Source organism: Piliocolobus tephrosceles, chromosome 21 (assembly GCF_002776525.5).
Source record: "Piliocolobus tephrosceles isolate RC106 chromosome 21, ASM277652v3, whole genome shotgun sequence".
Lineage (NCBI taxonomy): Eukaryota > Metazoa > Chordata > Mammalia > Primates > Cercopithecidae > Piliocolobus > Piliocolobus tephrosceles.
In genome coordinates this window covers 31,539,431-31,554,736 of record NC_045454.1, presented here as the reverse complement: position 1 = coordinate 31,554,736, position 15,306 = coordinate 31,539,431, and the positions used below count along the sequence as shown (strand labels likewise).

The 15,306-nt window shown below is 42.3% G+C and overlaps 1 protein-coding gene across 6 annotated transcripts in view; it reads left to right on the top strand.

Annotated features, from left to right (window-relative positions):
• Positions 1-1,785: 1,785 nt before the first annotated feature.
• The window catches only part of LOC111524822 (zinc finger protein 676-like), a 25,759-nt gene continuing 12,238 nt past the window's right edge, over positions 1,786-15,306 (top strand). For 5 of the 6 annotated variants that reach the window (XM_026448189.1, XM_031934904.1, XM_026448185.1 and 2 more), the window contains exons 1-3: positions 1,786-1,937; positions 7,464-7,590; positions 12,302-12,397. In XM_026448189.1, coding sequence (XP_026303974.1) covers positions 1,887-1,937; positions 7,464-7,590; positions 12,302-12,397 — 274 coding nt within the window. In that variant the 5' untranslated portion in view covers positions 1,786-1,886. Of the gene's footprint in view, positions 1,938-7,463; positions 7,591-12,031; positions 12,035-12,301; positions 12,398-13,355; positions 13,412-15,306 lie in introns of those variants that run through there. The other variant, XM_026448191.1, reaches the window with a different exon arrangement.

Sequence of the window (15,306 nt, the reverse complement as noted above, 5' to 3'; positions counted from 1 at the left end):
CTATTAAAATAAAATAGAGGCCGGGCGCGGTGGCTCAAGCCTGTAATTCCAGCACTTTGGGAGGCCGAGACGGGCGAATCACGAGGTCAGGAGATCCAGACCATCCTGGCTAACACGGTGAAACCCCGTCTCTACTAAAAACTACAAAAAACGGCCGGGTGCGGTGGCTCAAGCCTGTAATCCCAGCACTTTGGGAGGCCGAGACGGGCGGATCATGAGGTCAGAAGATCCAGACCATCCTGGCTAATACGGTGAAACCCCGTCTCTACTAAAAAATACAAAAAACTAGCCGGGCGAGTTGGTGGGCGCCTGTAGTCACAGCTACTCGGGAGGCTGAGGCAGGAGAATGGCGTAAACCCAGGAGGCGGAGCTTGCAGTGAGCTGAGATCCGGCCACTGCACTCCAGCCTGGGCGACAGAGAGAGACTCTGTCTCAAAAAAAAAAAAAACAAAAACAAAAACAAAAACAAAAAACTAGCCGGGCGAGGTGGCGGGCGCCTGCAGTCCCAGCTAGGAGGGAGGCTGAGGCAGGAGAATGGCGTGAACCCGGGAGGCGGAGCTTGCAGTGAGCTGAGATCCTGCCACAGCACTCCAGCCTGGGTGACAGAGCGAGACTCCGTCTCAAAAAAAAATAAAAATAAAATAAAATAAAATAATATAAAATAGAAAAAGTCAAAAAAATGTGAGTTTATAAAATATATATGAAAATCTAGGGTGGTGGCCGGGCGCTGTGGCTCAAGCCTGTAATCCCAGCACTTTGGGAGGCCAAGACGGGCGGATCACGAGGTCAGGAGAGCCAGACCATCCTGGCTAACACGGTGAAACCCCGTCTCTCGTCTGTACTAAGAAATACAAAAACTAGCCGGGCGAGGTGGCGGGCGCCTGTATTCCTAGCTACTCGGGAGGCTGAGGCAGGAGAATGGTGTAAACCCAGGAGGCGGAGCTTGCAGTGAACTGAGATCCGGCCACTGTGTTCCAGCCTGGGCGACAGAGCAAGACTCCGTCTCAAAAAAAATAAAAAAATAAAAAATAAAATCTAGGGTGTTCAAAAATTACGTTTGATGGATTTATTTATAAGGTTTTACTAAAATTAGATTTAGTTTTTGTTTTGTTTTGTTTTTTGAGATGATGTTTCACTCTTGTTGCCCAGGCTGGAGTGCAATGGCTGATCCTGGCTCACTGCAATCTCTATCTCCTGGGTTCAAATGATTGTCCTGCCTCAGCCTCCAGAGTAGCTGGGATTACAGGCGCCCACTACCACGCCCGACTAATTTTTGTATTTTCAGTAGAGAAGGGGTTTCACTATGTTGACCAGGCTGGTCTTGAACTTCTGACCTCCAGTGATCCGTCCGCCTGAGCCTCCCAAACTGTTGGGATTAAAGGCGTAAGCCATCCCGCCCGGCCTTCAGTATTGATAATACACTATTACTAAAGTAAAAATTGGTTTACTCTTGAACAAAAGTTTTATGTATTATTAACATGACAATAAAATACATTTGTTCACAATTCGAATATATTTAAAAAGAGAGAGAGTAAAGAAGAGACAGAATTTTCCCATGCTCTGGGGTGGGCCTGGCACAGCTCAGGGAGGAAGCCCTGCCTGAAAAGGTTGCAGCCTAGGCTGGCACTCTTTGTTCATTCAGCCCAGTATCTGATCACATCTTCTGTCACTCAGGGCCTGAAGGGACGGGGCCTTAAACATTATCCAATCAGGGACGCTGGACTGGGAACGTCCAATCAGGCACGCAGCTGGAGGCAACAGGGCGGCTTGCGGGACGTGGTTGAACCTTTGACTCTCGCTGCAGTCGGAGGGCAAGGTCTCGTCTTTATTGCTGTGTGTCCTCTGCTCCTAGAGGCCCAGCCTGTGTAGCCCGGTGACCTGCTGGTATGGGAAGATCCACAACGAAGTCGCCAGGACCCCCTGGAAGCCTAGAAATGGTGAGTGTGCCCGGTCCGACAGCCGGAGAGAGTGGCCGGGGCTGGTTGGAACCAGTGGGAAGTGGCTGTGGTGGGACTCAGGCCTCCCCGCAGTCAGCTCCACATCTGCGCCCCGAGTTCTCCTTGCCTAGCTGTACCTCAGTCCCCTTCAGCCATAAGATGGCGGCTGCGCTCATAGCCGGCCCTGGGCGTCCTGTCTCTTCCCTGCGCTGTGATTGTGCCCTGGCCTGGAGCCAGGGCTACTCTTGGGGCAGCTCTGCACCCGCAGCGCAGAGTCTCTCCTAGATGTGCAGGGACCATGGGAGGGTCGTCGGAGGAGAATCCTGACTCAGGATGTGGTTTCATGAATGGGAAGAGCTTTGGTCAGTGAGGTTCCCAGTTCCTGCTTTCTCCTATTTAAAATTTATGAAGTCACCTCAAAAATATTAAAGAATTTAATCAAAGAGTGATTCCAAAATTGTAGAGCACTCAGCTATGGGTTGTAGTTTATGGTCTATTGAAGGGGTTTGACGGAAAGAGTTTTGTAAAGTGCATAATGAAGAAAACCACATTCAGTAATTGGTTAGGTACAGTTACGTAGTCTCTTTTCTTCTTTTTTTTAAGTCAATAAATATTTATTCAAGGAATTCCATGTTGTGATTTCTTCCACTGTCCATCGAGGTCACTTTAGATCTCTAAAGAGCTGGAGTCAAAAGATATATTTTCAAGTTTGCTCTTTTTAATGGAACTGATCCAGTTGTCCTGCCAGCCCTACATAACAAAAATATAAAAGTAAATTTCACATTTCCAGAGGTGATTGTACAGTGAGTGAACATGAATGAGTCCTAGAACCAGCCTGAGTTAACTCTGCTACAAACTGCTTGGTTATTAGCAACCCACAAGGGTTACAATACAAACGCAAAGCACATTTGCATGATTCAAGCGATCTAGGAGAATTTTTAAATCTCATTGATTACTGATGAAATGGTTATTAGAAAAAAAAGAAAAATCACATGTGGTTCACATTATATTTGTATTGCATTTCTATTACAGTTAATCAAGAAACTACAATTACGTAGTTTCTTGTTTCGTTTTATTATTATTATTTTTTGAGACGGAGTCTTCCCTGTGTTGCCCAGGCTGGAGTGCAGTGGCACGATCTTGGCTCACAGCAAGCTCACGCCATTCCCCTGCCTCAGCCTTCCGAGTAGCTGGGACTACAGCCGCCCACCACCTAGCCCGGCTATTTTTTTTTTTGTATCTCCTGACCTCGTGATCCGCCCGTCTCGGCCTCCCAAAGTGCTGGGATTACAGGCTTGAGCCACCGCGCCCGGCCTGAATCATGTTTTTCTTAAGCTGTAATCTGTGTGTGTGGTTTGTATCATTTTGGAATTTTTGAATTTGCTGAAAATTGTTTCTGATTGTGTGGTCAGTTTTAGAGTATGTGCCATGTGATGATGAGAAGAATGTGTTTTGTGGTATTTTTAGATGAAGAGTTCTGTAGATGTCTATTAGGACTATTTATTTAGTCAAGTGTTGAGTTCAGTTCCTACTATTGTTAATTTTTTTCTTCAGTGATCTGTCCATTAGTGCCTGTGAGATGTCAAAGGTCTCTAAGAACTTGCTTTATCATGTGAACCCATGGATTTTTTTTTTTTTTTTTTTTTTGAGGCGGAGTCTTGCTCTGTCGCCGGGACTGGAGTGCAGTGGCCAGATCTCAGCTCACTGCAAGCTCCGCCTCCCGGGTTTACGCCATTCTCCTGCCTCAACCTCCTGAGTAGCTGGGACTACAGGCGCCCGCCATCTCGCCCGGCTAGTTTTTTGTATTTTTAGTAGAGACGGGGTTTCACCGTGTTAGCCAGGATGGTCTCGATCTCCTGACCTCGTGATCCGCCCGTCTCGGCCTCCCAAAGTGCTGGGATTACAGGCTTGAGCCACCGCGCCTGACCTATATTGTGGTTTCTGATGGCTACACCTGAACTTACAACCAGAAGAGTCGTTATTATTATTTGTGTTTCTTTTACCCTGCTAAGAATACTTATTTTTCTTCTAAAAAAGTTATTCTAGAAAACTTTAAGGGATTTTTTTTTTGAATTGCCTATTAGCATATAATATAAATTTTACAGGGCAGTGGCTGAAAAAGGTTAAAATAAAAACTCAGATTTAAGTTTACTTAAGTAAACTTAAAAAAAAAAAAGAACTCACAATACCCCGCAGTGGCATAGAGAACAAAATTGTACATCGGCTCTCCACTCTGCCCCAGCCCTGTTCATATTCACCCTTTTTGGAGTCCTTATTTATGTCTGGCTCTACCCTGGAGTCTTGCCTCAAAGAACTGATTAGAGGAGATCAGAGTTTTGGGTCATGAATCCTGTTGCCTTTTTAGAGCTGGTGCTCAACATTTTCTGAAACTTAAAAGCAGATAAATGGGAAATATAAAGTATATATTATAGGATCTTTTCAAATTTTTTATTAAATCCAGTGCTTGCAGAGACATTATTTAGCAGCTTGTTTTCTGTTCCTACAGATCTAGTAGTTCATTCATAAGTCACAAGAAAGTAAACATAAACACAATAAAAATTTATTTAAATTTTATTAAACTCTTTCCATCTGTATCCCTTTCATCTATCTATATTTAACTTCTATGCATTTTTTGAAAAAAATCAATGACAGAGCAACAGAAATAGAAATAAAAATGCTAGGTCCTTGAAAGCCTTGGAATTATTGAACACATAGTATCAACTCACAGGGTGTTATTAGGATTAAACCACATAATGTGCTATCACAATGCTCTGTAACATCCTATTGAGCCCATGGTACCTGCTTAATAAACACTGCATTAGTACATGTGCACATGTTCTCCAAACACAGACTTACTCAGAAATTGCTGCTTTTTTTTTTCTCTGTAAACTTTAAAGAGTCAGCAAAGAATATAATATTTTAGGATGAAGAATGATTGTCTTCATTTGTACTAGAATATATGTGTTGTGACAAGAGTGCTGCATGTAAGGGACTCTGTGTTGTGCCTCATTTCTCTAACTAATGCTATAATAAGCCCAGGGGGAGCAACATCATGATTGGCAGGGCACTTGTTTAAAAGACCCATTTATGGACCCTTCCCATACCTCACAATTACATTTCATAGAGTAGGGCCAAAATTACCAAGTGATTTTATAAGCTCATTAGAGCTTGAGAGGAAATGCTTAGTTAAGGGGTTAACAGCCCAGGCTTACAATTAGTATCACCTGGTCATTTTGCCGAACTCTTTTTACATGTGCCCTGTCTATGGATTCTGTTTATTGTTCAGGTGGAAGCCACCATGTTGTTGTAATTAAGTGGCTCATGTGACTCTACGGTGAGGCCAGAATCAAGTATGAGGAATTCAAAATACATTCATGAGAGTTACATTCCATCTTTGCATTAAAGGGTGGTCCAAGAACCTGTTCTGTTTGGATTTGGTAGGGACAGTACAGCGTGGCCCGTATTTCCATTACTGTAGCAGAAATTGCTGGTGCCTGTGTCAGGGGATGGCTCCTGAGGACAAAATAAAGAAAAGTGTATTTTTATCTCTGTGCAGGAGATAAAGGACACAATGGATGGAGTTTTTCTGTCGTGGTCCTTCTGCTTATGGATGTGGTGACAGCAGGTAGACCTGTAGTGCTGACACTTTTAAAGGCGTATTCTCAAGATGCAGGTGTAATTTGTCCAGAAAACTTGATCTGAGAAAGGACCCTAGAGAAAGAGGAGAAATATATAAAAATGGCCTTTTCTTTTTCAGCAAAACATGTCTCAGATCAAGATCTGTGTCTACTCTGCTTCCTCCAGGAAACATGCGTTTGGTACTTGCAAACCTGTACTTCTGTACTTGTGTTTTTCCTCCCTAATAACTTTGTCTTAGCTACTTTAAAAAATTCTTACAATAATCAAAGTCTCTGAAAAATATACATTTTTTTCTATATACCAGAGCCTTCTCTATATCACGGCTTCTTATATGCCATGCAGAAATCTCACTGTGAATTTATAATCTGCAATATTAAAAATGTCCCTTTGTGGCTGTTGAACATGGGAAGGTATAGATACTCCAAATTCCCATTGGGGAAAACCTGGTGTTTTTAGTGAAGACAGAGAACATGCAATGTTGAGGTTTCATCTGTGTTCTTTATTATGTCTATGCAGTACAGAATTCAGAAAACACTCATTGAAGCAGTTTGGTATTTGTTACCCAGAAAATTCTAAAAAAATTGTTAGGAGATACCTGCTCTCTACAGTGCTAAAGAAAGACTATTTAAAGTCACTATTAAAAATTGCAGATCATGGGAGATATCTCTATCTTGAACTTTCCATAAAACTAATGTTTCCTTATGGTTAAATTCAGATTATAATTTACCTTTTGAGGGGCAATATCTCAGCAATAATGCTGTGTCCTTCTGGGTGCATCAGGACATTATAAAAATTTGTTCTAGTGTAGTTGATGTTAATAAATCCTTTGGTTGATAAGCTCTCTGACACATTTTTTCACTATAGAATTAGTTATTTTTCTCTTCATCATTAAGTATCTTTATACAGAGGATATGAACAAACCACCACATTTAATCTGGCAGCTGCCTTTCTTTCTTAGGTTTCCTTTGAATTTGTCTGTTTTTGGAAAATGAAGGCTCTCATCTTTGTTTACAAACCAGAAAAACAGAAAAACACAGGCTCATTCAATTACTGGATGTTTGACCAAATAGTCTTTTTGGGCCAAAAACATTGGCATACTGATGAGCTTATTAGAAATTCAGCAACTCAGACTTTATCCTAGAACTTCTGAAAAATAAAAAATCTGCAGTAACAGAATCTCTAGCTTATTGTACACATTAAAATTGGAGTGACACCTGCTAACTCAACATGCCTGTTCCATCTGAATCATATACAAAACTATGTCTTTTCCATCTGAAAAATTCAATTAATTCCTTTTTTTTTTTTTTTTTTTTTTTTTTTGAGATGGAGTTTCACTCATGTTGCCCAAGCTGGAGTGCAATGGTGTGATCTCAGCTCACCGCAACCTCAGCCTCCCAAGTAGCTAGGATTACAGGCATGCACCCCCATGCCTGGCTAATTTTGTGTTTTTAGTAGAGATGGGGTTTCTCCATGTTGGTCATACTGGTCTCAAATTCCCAACCTCTGGTGATCTGCCTGCCTCTGCCTCCCAAAGTGCTGGGATTACAGGCATGAGTCACCACGCCCGGCACACAATTAATTCTGTATAGTGTAAATACAGCACTCAAAATTGTACGTGCTAGTGTTTATGCCCTCAGTTTATACTTCATTATCTAGAAAAATATTACATATACACTGATGTTATGGATCTTATACCACTTTCTTTTGTCAGAGTTAGAGAAAACATTAGAGAATATTTCTGTGTTGAAAACTATTTTATTGAATAATTTCCATCCTGCTTATAAATCAGAACCAACTCTCTTTACTCTCTCCATTTTACCTTGAGTCAAATTAAAAATTCTGCCCATGACCAATTGGTAAATATGTGTGTTTGTTTGTGTTTTCCAGGGATCACTGACATTTAGGGATGTGGCCATAGAATTCTCTCTGGAGGAGTGGCAATGCCTGGACACTGCACAGCAGAATTTATATAGAAATGTGATGTTAGAGAACTACAGAAACCTGGTCTTCCTGGGTGAGAATAACTTTAATACACAATTCCTAGTATATGCTACAGGTTTCATTTTGCTGCAGACCTTATTGGACTGAACAAAGGAGGATGAACGTGAGAGTAAAGGCAAAGACAAAAGAGTATATTTGGAAGAAGAGGTCAGGGGGCTCTTTGCTTCTAGTGAACAAGGGACCTGAGCTTCTATAGCCCTTTGTATTTACTGAGTAAAGGAGCTAGGGAGGAGGAGGAGGTTGTGGTCAGTTGCTTGACTTAATGCAGGCTTGCATGACTGTATTCTTGGAACAGTACTCTCCAGATGTTCCAGCAGATAACCACAAGGAACATGGCACCAGGGGGTGACTGCCCTCAGTGTACCTTCTGGAGGCAGGAGCAGATGCAAGTTTGCCCACATTCTGCATTCATGATAAACAGTTTGCTGTTTGATCATATAGCCTCCAGTGGAATGCTGAATTGGTCACGACCCTCAGGCTTTCAGCTCCCAACGTTTCCCCCTTTCTGTTTAGCATTAACCGAATGAATGTAAGGCCAGGTTGGGCAGCTCTCATATTCTGATTGCTGGTCCATCCGATTTTACAGACTATGAACAGAAAACAGAGAACAGCATTACTCCAAGAACAACATGAGATTTTAATGTGGTGCTTTTAGATAGGTCCAAGGATTGAGGCTCTCCAGGCCTTGCTGGAATTCAATCCAGTCTTCTAAAGAAAGTTGAAACTCTTGAGTTTGCCTATTTAAATCAAGAATTTTGTTTTGTAATTCATCAATATCAAAGGTGATGTTGGATGTGAAAGCTCCCTGCAAGTGGGCTCTCACAAGGCCCCATGGATACTCACTTTGGTTATGTTCTAAGTTGGTTACACAAATATGAGTGTGATTTAAATGACAACACAATTGCTGTTGCAATTGAAGCTTTGTACTTGTTCTCCTCAACATAGAGCTGTTGAATAGAACTATGCAAAGCTACAGAGGACATCACAACAGAAGTTATTAGTGTGACCAAGGAAACAATAGCAAAAATTATCATGCCTAAGGCTCTATGGACACGATGAGTAAGTTGAGTTAGAAGTTTCATGAAGTGCAAAGAAGGGGTGGCAGCCCAAGACTCGGACTGATTAACGGGAATCCATAGCCCAGGGATGCGACCCAAAATGGGCCAAAATGGGGGCTAATCTTTACTGAATATTACTGACATATCAGCTCCTGTTTCCATAAGCCCATAAAATTTCTTTCCTTTAATTTGTACTACATAGGTGGGTGTATTAGAGACTATGGGTTGTGATAGATGAATTTCTCATGTAGTTGTGCTCCTAAACCCTTTATTTCTTCATTTCTCCTTTTGTGGAGAAGGGTGTAATTTACAGGACATAAGCAATAATTACACTATATATTCCCCTGGTTCAAAAACCCAAAGATCTTGTGACATTAAAACTGCTTGAATTTCTCCTTCATAATCAGAGTCAACTACTCCTGGGACTACAGTGATGCCTTGCAAGTTAAGGCAGCTATTGCCTAAAATTAGTCCCATGTGTCCTGCTGGTAAAGGTCCCCAAAGTGACAGTGGATACTTTGGTAGGTTTGTCTCCTGCAACTAATGTAATTCTTTCTCTGACTGGGAGATCTAATCCAGTACTTCCTGGTGTTCCTGGGGAGAGGAAATCAATGTTTCTCCTGGGACCAACCCTTTAAATGGGGTTGTGGTCTGAAATTGGAATGCTTTCACTGTTTGAGGGGCCTGGGTCCAGGGCCCCTTCTCGTTTCCCGACAGGGGATTGTCATTATGATGAAATTTTGAGTGGCACTGATTAGCCCAATGATTTCCACTGTTGCAGCCCAATGATTCCCTTTGTTACAGTGAGGACAGAGTCCTGGTGTTTTTTCTGCTCTGGGTGGGGGGCACTGCATTGTAAGGTCCTTTCTGTCCTGAGATCTGGTGACATACCTTTTTGCAATGTCCAGTTTTTCCACAATTATAACACTTTTCCACTTTAGGGTTTGACCCTTGGCTCCTTTTAGATCTGTCAACTACTAAACTAGCCATTACTTGTGCTAACATTGTAGAACAATGAAATTAAATTCCTACATTCTGACAAGCTTTAAGGTAATTCCCCAAGCTTTTTGTGGATCTCACAGGAGCCACTGCTCACTTGCAATCTGCGTTTGTGTTAGAATTATAGGTTAGAATTATGGTAAGCATTTCTGGAGCAGGGACATGAGGGATCTGATGCCACACTGCCTCTAGCAACCATGCGCTAAATTGTGCATAAGGCTCTCATGATCCCTGCATGATATGTAGAAAGACTGCACTGGAACTCCCTCTTCAGGTATTATTCTCCAAGCATGCTTGGTGGCTAAGGCAGACCAGTGGTAAGCAGCCTCTGGGAATGTTAATTGTTGTACCAGATCTGAAAATGGGCCACTGCCTGTCATCATTTCCTCTGTAATGTTTCCTTGACCAGTGGCGTGGTTCTGCCTCGCCTGGTCTGCACACATTTCTTGCCAATTTAAACTCCATGTCAGCTGTGCCCTGGTGGATAAGCAAATGCAAGCCAAATGTTTTATATGAAAGGGTGGGAGGTGCATGGCTCTGAACACCGATTCTAACAACCCTGTAGTGAATGGGCTTTGCACTCTACTATTAACCACACTAACTTTTAATTCTTTCAGTAATTTAAACTGTACAGGAGAGTGCTCATGTAAAAGATGTTGTGGATTGTTCAGATCAGGCCTCACAGTAATAGGAACAGCACAAGGTCCTAAAGGTTCCCCAGCCACGGCAGCAGCATGCAAAATTATTTTGTATGGGGATTTCTACTTCTGTTGTTGGAGGGGGTGGCAGAGGCCAATTCTCCTCTCCTTTTTCCTGCTTAGCAAGTGGCCAATTCTCCCCTTTCTTTTGCTCATTATTTTCAATAGGCATTGTTGGAGGAACAAATTATCTTTTTAATTCTTGAGACTCAGAACCTGACTCTTGTTGTCTGACAGAATAAGAAGGAGACAGCCGCAGTAGGACCATGCAAACCAAAGCCCAAGCAGAAAAGAACAGAAGGGTCTACTTTAAGGCCTTTATGATGAGCCCATTTCAATCCATCTCCTACTCTGTCCCAATTTTCCACATTGAGAGTGCCTGCCTGCAGAAACCATAAGTTATACGTAATAACCTCCTTCAGAAGCTTAGTTAATGTCTGTGAATTAACTTGAGCTCCAGACTGTTTCAACAGAACTTTAAGCAACTGCACATAACGTGTTTCTTCAATAGACAAATTCTGCTCATGTTACCCTGATTCAGAAAGTTCCCATTCCTAGTACTTCTTTAGAGCACTGACCTTATATCCACTTCTGGTAATTTTGTCCCAGGGTCCCCGTTCATCTGGTCAATTTCACTTCTGCTCCAGCAGACCTTCTTCATTCAAGTCCTCAAAGTCCCTGTGTTTGGATGCCACTTGGCTGCAGACCTTATTGGACTGAACAAAGGAGGATGAATGTGGGAATAAAGACAGAAAAAAGAGTATATTTGGAAGAAGGAGTTAGGGGACTCTGCTTCTAGTAATAAGGGCCCTGAGTCTCTATAGCCCTTCGTATTTATTGAATCAAGGAGATAGGGAGAAGGGGGAGGTTGTGGTCAGCTCTTGACTCAGTGCAGGACTGCACGACTGCATTCTTTGAACAGTAGTCTCCAGATGTTACGGTAGATAACCTCAAGAAACATGGCACCAGGGAGTGACTGCCCTCAGTGTACCTTCTGGTGTCAGGAGCAGAAGTGAGTTTGCCCACATTCTGCATTAATGATAAACAGTTTGCTGTTTGATCATATAGCCTCCAGTGGAATGCTGAGTGGGTCACGACTCTCAGGCTTTCAGCTCCCAACATCATTTCTTTTTTGTATAATTTCTTTTTGGTAGTTTATGCTTTCAGATTTTTGTTTTCAAGAAAATCATAGGGATTTTTCCATATAGAAAAAAAATTTCGAGATGTTTCATCTTGACCTGAACCTACCACATTTTTGAGCTGATCTGTGTCCTTCACTTTAGATTAATGGTAATTTCAAAAGTTTGCTGGCAACCCCCAAGTTTTAATTCAGTAGTACCAGGTGATAAAATTAAGAACCTGCAAAATTACTTTCTAAATATTTAGAAATTTCTGTTATTGTTGGGGACCAACCTTAACACCACCTATAGGGTACATAAAGTGTGGTGGCGATGAAGGAATGAGAAGAAGGGCTGAAACGGTGAAAGGGAGGTGGTGTGTCATACACCTAGAGCAGTGGTGGTTTGGGTGCATTTTCTTTGTGCTGAAGCAGGATAAACTTAACTTCTGATTTTTTCTTGAATTTATCAGAGAGCAGCTGTGGGGAGTGGGCCTAACTAGGAACCAGCATATCTGGCCACATTCCAGTGCTTCAAAGGATTATCTTTCTCCTTGAGCACAGTGTTTATAAATAAGGGAGCAGGTCAAGCTCTGGTCATGGGAACGTGATGGTAACAAGGAGGCTTTCCTCCTCAGAGACCTCCTGTAACTTTCCACAACTTATTGTCCCATATTTTTATGGCCAGTTTATGCAGGCACCCCATAAGACTTTTTCCCAATATGTTATAATTTAGTATTTTGGGATAAATGTATTAGAATATTCTATTACATCCTCTTTACTGAGCACATTACTAAGTTGGTAATTGGAGAATATGAGCAAGACACATGTTGTTCATTTTTAATAAAACAGGTATTGCTGCCTTTAAGCCAGACCTGATCATTTTTCTGGAGCAAGGAAAAGAGCCCTGGAATATGAAGAGACATGAGATGGTGGAAGAACCCCCAGGTAGGTGAGAGTGAATACAGACAACATGGATGAGAGGTCCAAAGTCAAGGAGGAAGCCAGTCCTTAAAGTGATTCTGGAAGCTGTGCTCCAAAAGTAGTTTCTGGAAAGCCTTATTTTTATTTTTATTTTTAGTTTTCTCACACACAGGGGCATCTTCTGTCTTATGCTTTTAAAATTTCTAAGAATTCTTCTTTCACTTCTGTAATCTTCCTTGAAGTTTACAGTGACAGCCAAAGTACTGTTCATGGCATACAAGAGAGTGAACATTCTGACTTTTTGTTTGTTTGTTTTGGTGGACACACAGATATCTGCATAATTTTAAGATATTCCGTGGTAAACTATTTTTTATGTTCTCTTTTTCCATCATCTCTTAAATGTGTGAGACTAGTGGTTTCTGTATCATTGAATTTTTTGGTTCATTTTTCTGCACATTTCATTCTGTTTTCATTACTGTAGTCTTTTTTTGAGACAGAGTCTTGCTCTGTGGCCCAGGCTGGAGTGCAGTGGCCGGATCTCAGCTCACTGCCAGCTCCGCCTCCCAGATTCAGACCATTCTCCTGCCTCAGCCTCCCCAGTAGCTGGGACTACAGGCGCTCACCACCTCGCCTGGCTAGTTTTTTTGTATTTTTTAGTAGAGACGGGGTTTCACCGTGTTAGCCAGGATGGTCTCGATCTCCTGTCCTCGTGATCCGCCCGTCTCGGCCTCCCAAAGTGCTGGGATTACAGGCTTGAGCCACTGTGCCCGGCCACGTGCCTTTATAGTAGAATGATTTATTATCTTTTTTGTGTGTGAGATGGAGTCTCGCTCTGTCACCCAGGCTGGAGTGCAGTGGCCGGATCTCGGCTCTCTGCAAGCTCCGCCTCCTGGGTTTACGCCATTCTCCTGCCTCAACCTCCAGAGTAGCTGGGACTACAGGCGTCTGCCACCTCGCCCGGCTAGTTTTTTGTATTTTTTAGTAGAGACGGGGTTTCACGGTGTTAGCCAGGATGGTCTCTATCTCCTGACCTCGTGATCCGTCCGTCTCGGCCTCCCAAAGTGCTGGGATTACAGGCTTGTGCCACCGCGCCCAGCCATGATTTATTATCTTTTGGGTATATAACTAGTAATGGAATTGCTACGTCAACTGGTATTTCTAGTTCTAGCTCCTTGAGGAATCAATCAACACATGGTCTTCCACAATGGCTGAACTAATTTACACTCCAACCAGCAGTGTAAAAACTTTTCTACTTCTCCACATCTTCTCCAGCATCTGTTGCTTCCTAACTTATTAATGATCGCCATTCTAACTGGCATGAGATCGTATCTCATTTTGGTTTCGATTTGCATTACTCCAATGACCAGTGATGATGTGGTTTTTTTCATATGTTTGTTGGCCATGTAAATGTCTTTTTGAGAAGTGTCCATATCCTTTGCCCACTTGTAAATTTGTTTAAGTTCTTTGTAGATCCTGGATATTAGCCCTTTGCCAGATGGATAGATTGCAAAATTTTTCTCCCATTCCATAGGTTGCCTGTTCACTCTGAAAATAGTTTCCTTTGCTGTGCAGAAGTTCTTTAGTTTAATTAGGTTCCATTTGTCAATTTTGGCTTTTTTTGGTGTTTTAGTCTTTGCCCATGCCTATGTCCTGAAGAGTATTGTCTAGGTTTACTTCTAGGGTTTTTATGGTTTGATGTGTAACATTTAAGTCTTTCATCCATCTTAATTTTTGTATAAGGTGTAAGGAAGGAGTCTAGTTTCAGTTTTCTGCATATGGCTAGCCAGTTTTTTCAACACCATTTATTAAATAGGGAATCCTTTCCCCATTGCTTGTTTTTGTCAGTTTTCTCAAAGATCAGATGGTTGTAGATGTGTGGTGTTATTTCTGAGGCCTGTGTTCATTCCATTGGTCTATATATATGTTTTGATACCAGTACGTTACTGTTTTTGTTACTGTAGACTTGTAGTATAGTTTGAAGTCAGGTAGTATGATGCCTCCAGCTTTGTTCTTTTTGCTTAGGATTGTCTTGACTATATGAGCTTTTTTTTTTTTGTTTTGGTTCCATAAGAAATTTAAAGCAGTTTTTTCTAATTCTGTGAAGAAAGTCAATGGTAGCTTGATGGGGATAGCATTGAATCTATAAATTACTTTGGGCAGTATGGCCATTTTCACAATATTGATTCTTTTTATGCATGAGCATGGAATGTTCTTCCTTTCTCTCTCTCTCTTCTTTTTTTTTTTTAGACAGAGTCTTGCCCTGTCGCCCAGGCTGAAGTGCAGTGACACGATCTCAGCTCGCTGCAAGCTCCACCTCCCAGGTTCATGTCATTCTCCTGCCTCGGCCTCCCGAGTAGCTGGGACTCCAGGCGCCTGCCACCACGCCGTGCTAATTTTTTGTATTTTTAGTACAGACAGTGTTTCACAGTGTTAGCCAGGATGATCTCAATCTCCTGACCTCGTGATCTGTCCGTCTCCGCCTCCCAAAGTGCTGGGATTACAGGCATGAGCCACTGCGCCCAGCCATGGAATGATCTTCCATTGTTTGTGTCCTCTCTTATTTTCTTTCTTTCTTTTCTTTCTTTTCTTTCTTTCTTTCTTTCTTTCTCTTTCTTTTCTTTTTCTCTCTTTGTTTGTTTTTAGACGGAGTCTTACTCTGCCGCCCAGGCTGGAGTGCAGTGGCCAGATCTCAGCTCACTGCAAGCTCCGCCTCCCGGGTTTAGGCCATTCTCCTGTCTCAGCCTCCCGAGTAGCTGGGACTACAGGCCCCCGCCTCTTCGCCCGACTAGTTTTTTGTATTTTTTAGTAGAGACGGGGTTTCACCATATTAGCCAGGATGGTCTCGATCTCCTGACCTCGTGATCCACCCATCTCGGCCTCCCAAAGTGCTGGGATTACAGACTTGAGCCACCGCGCCCGGCCACTCTTTCTTT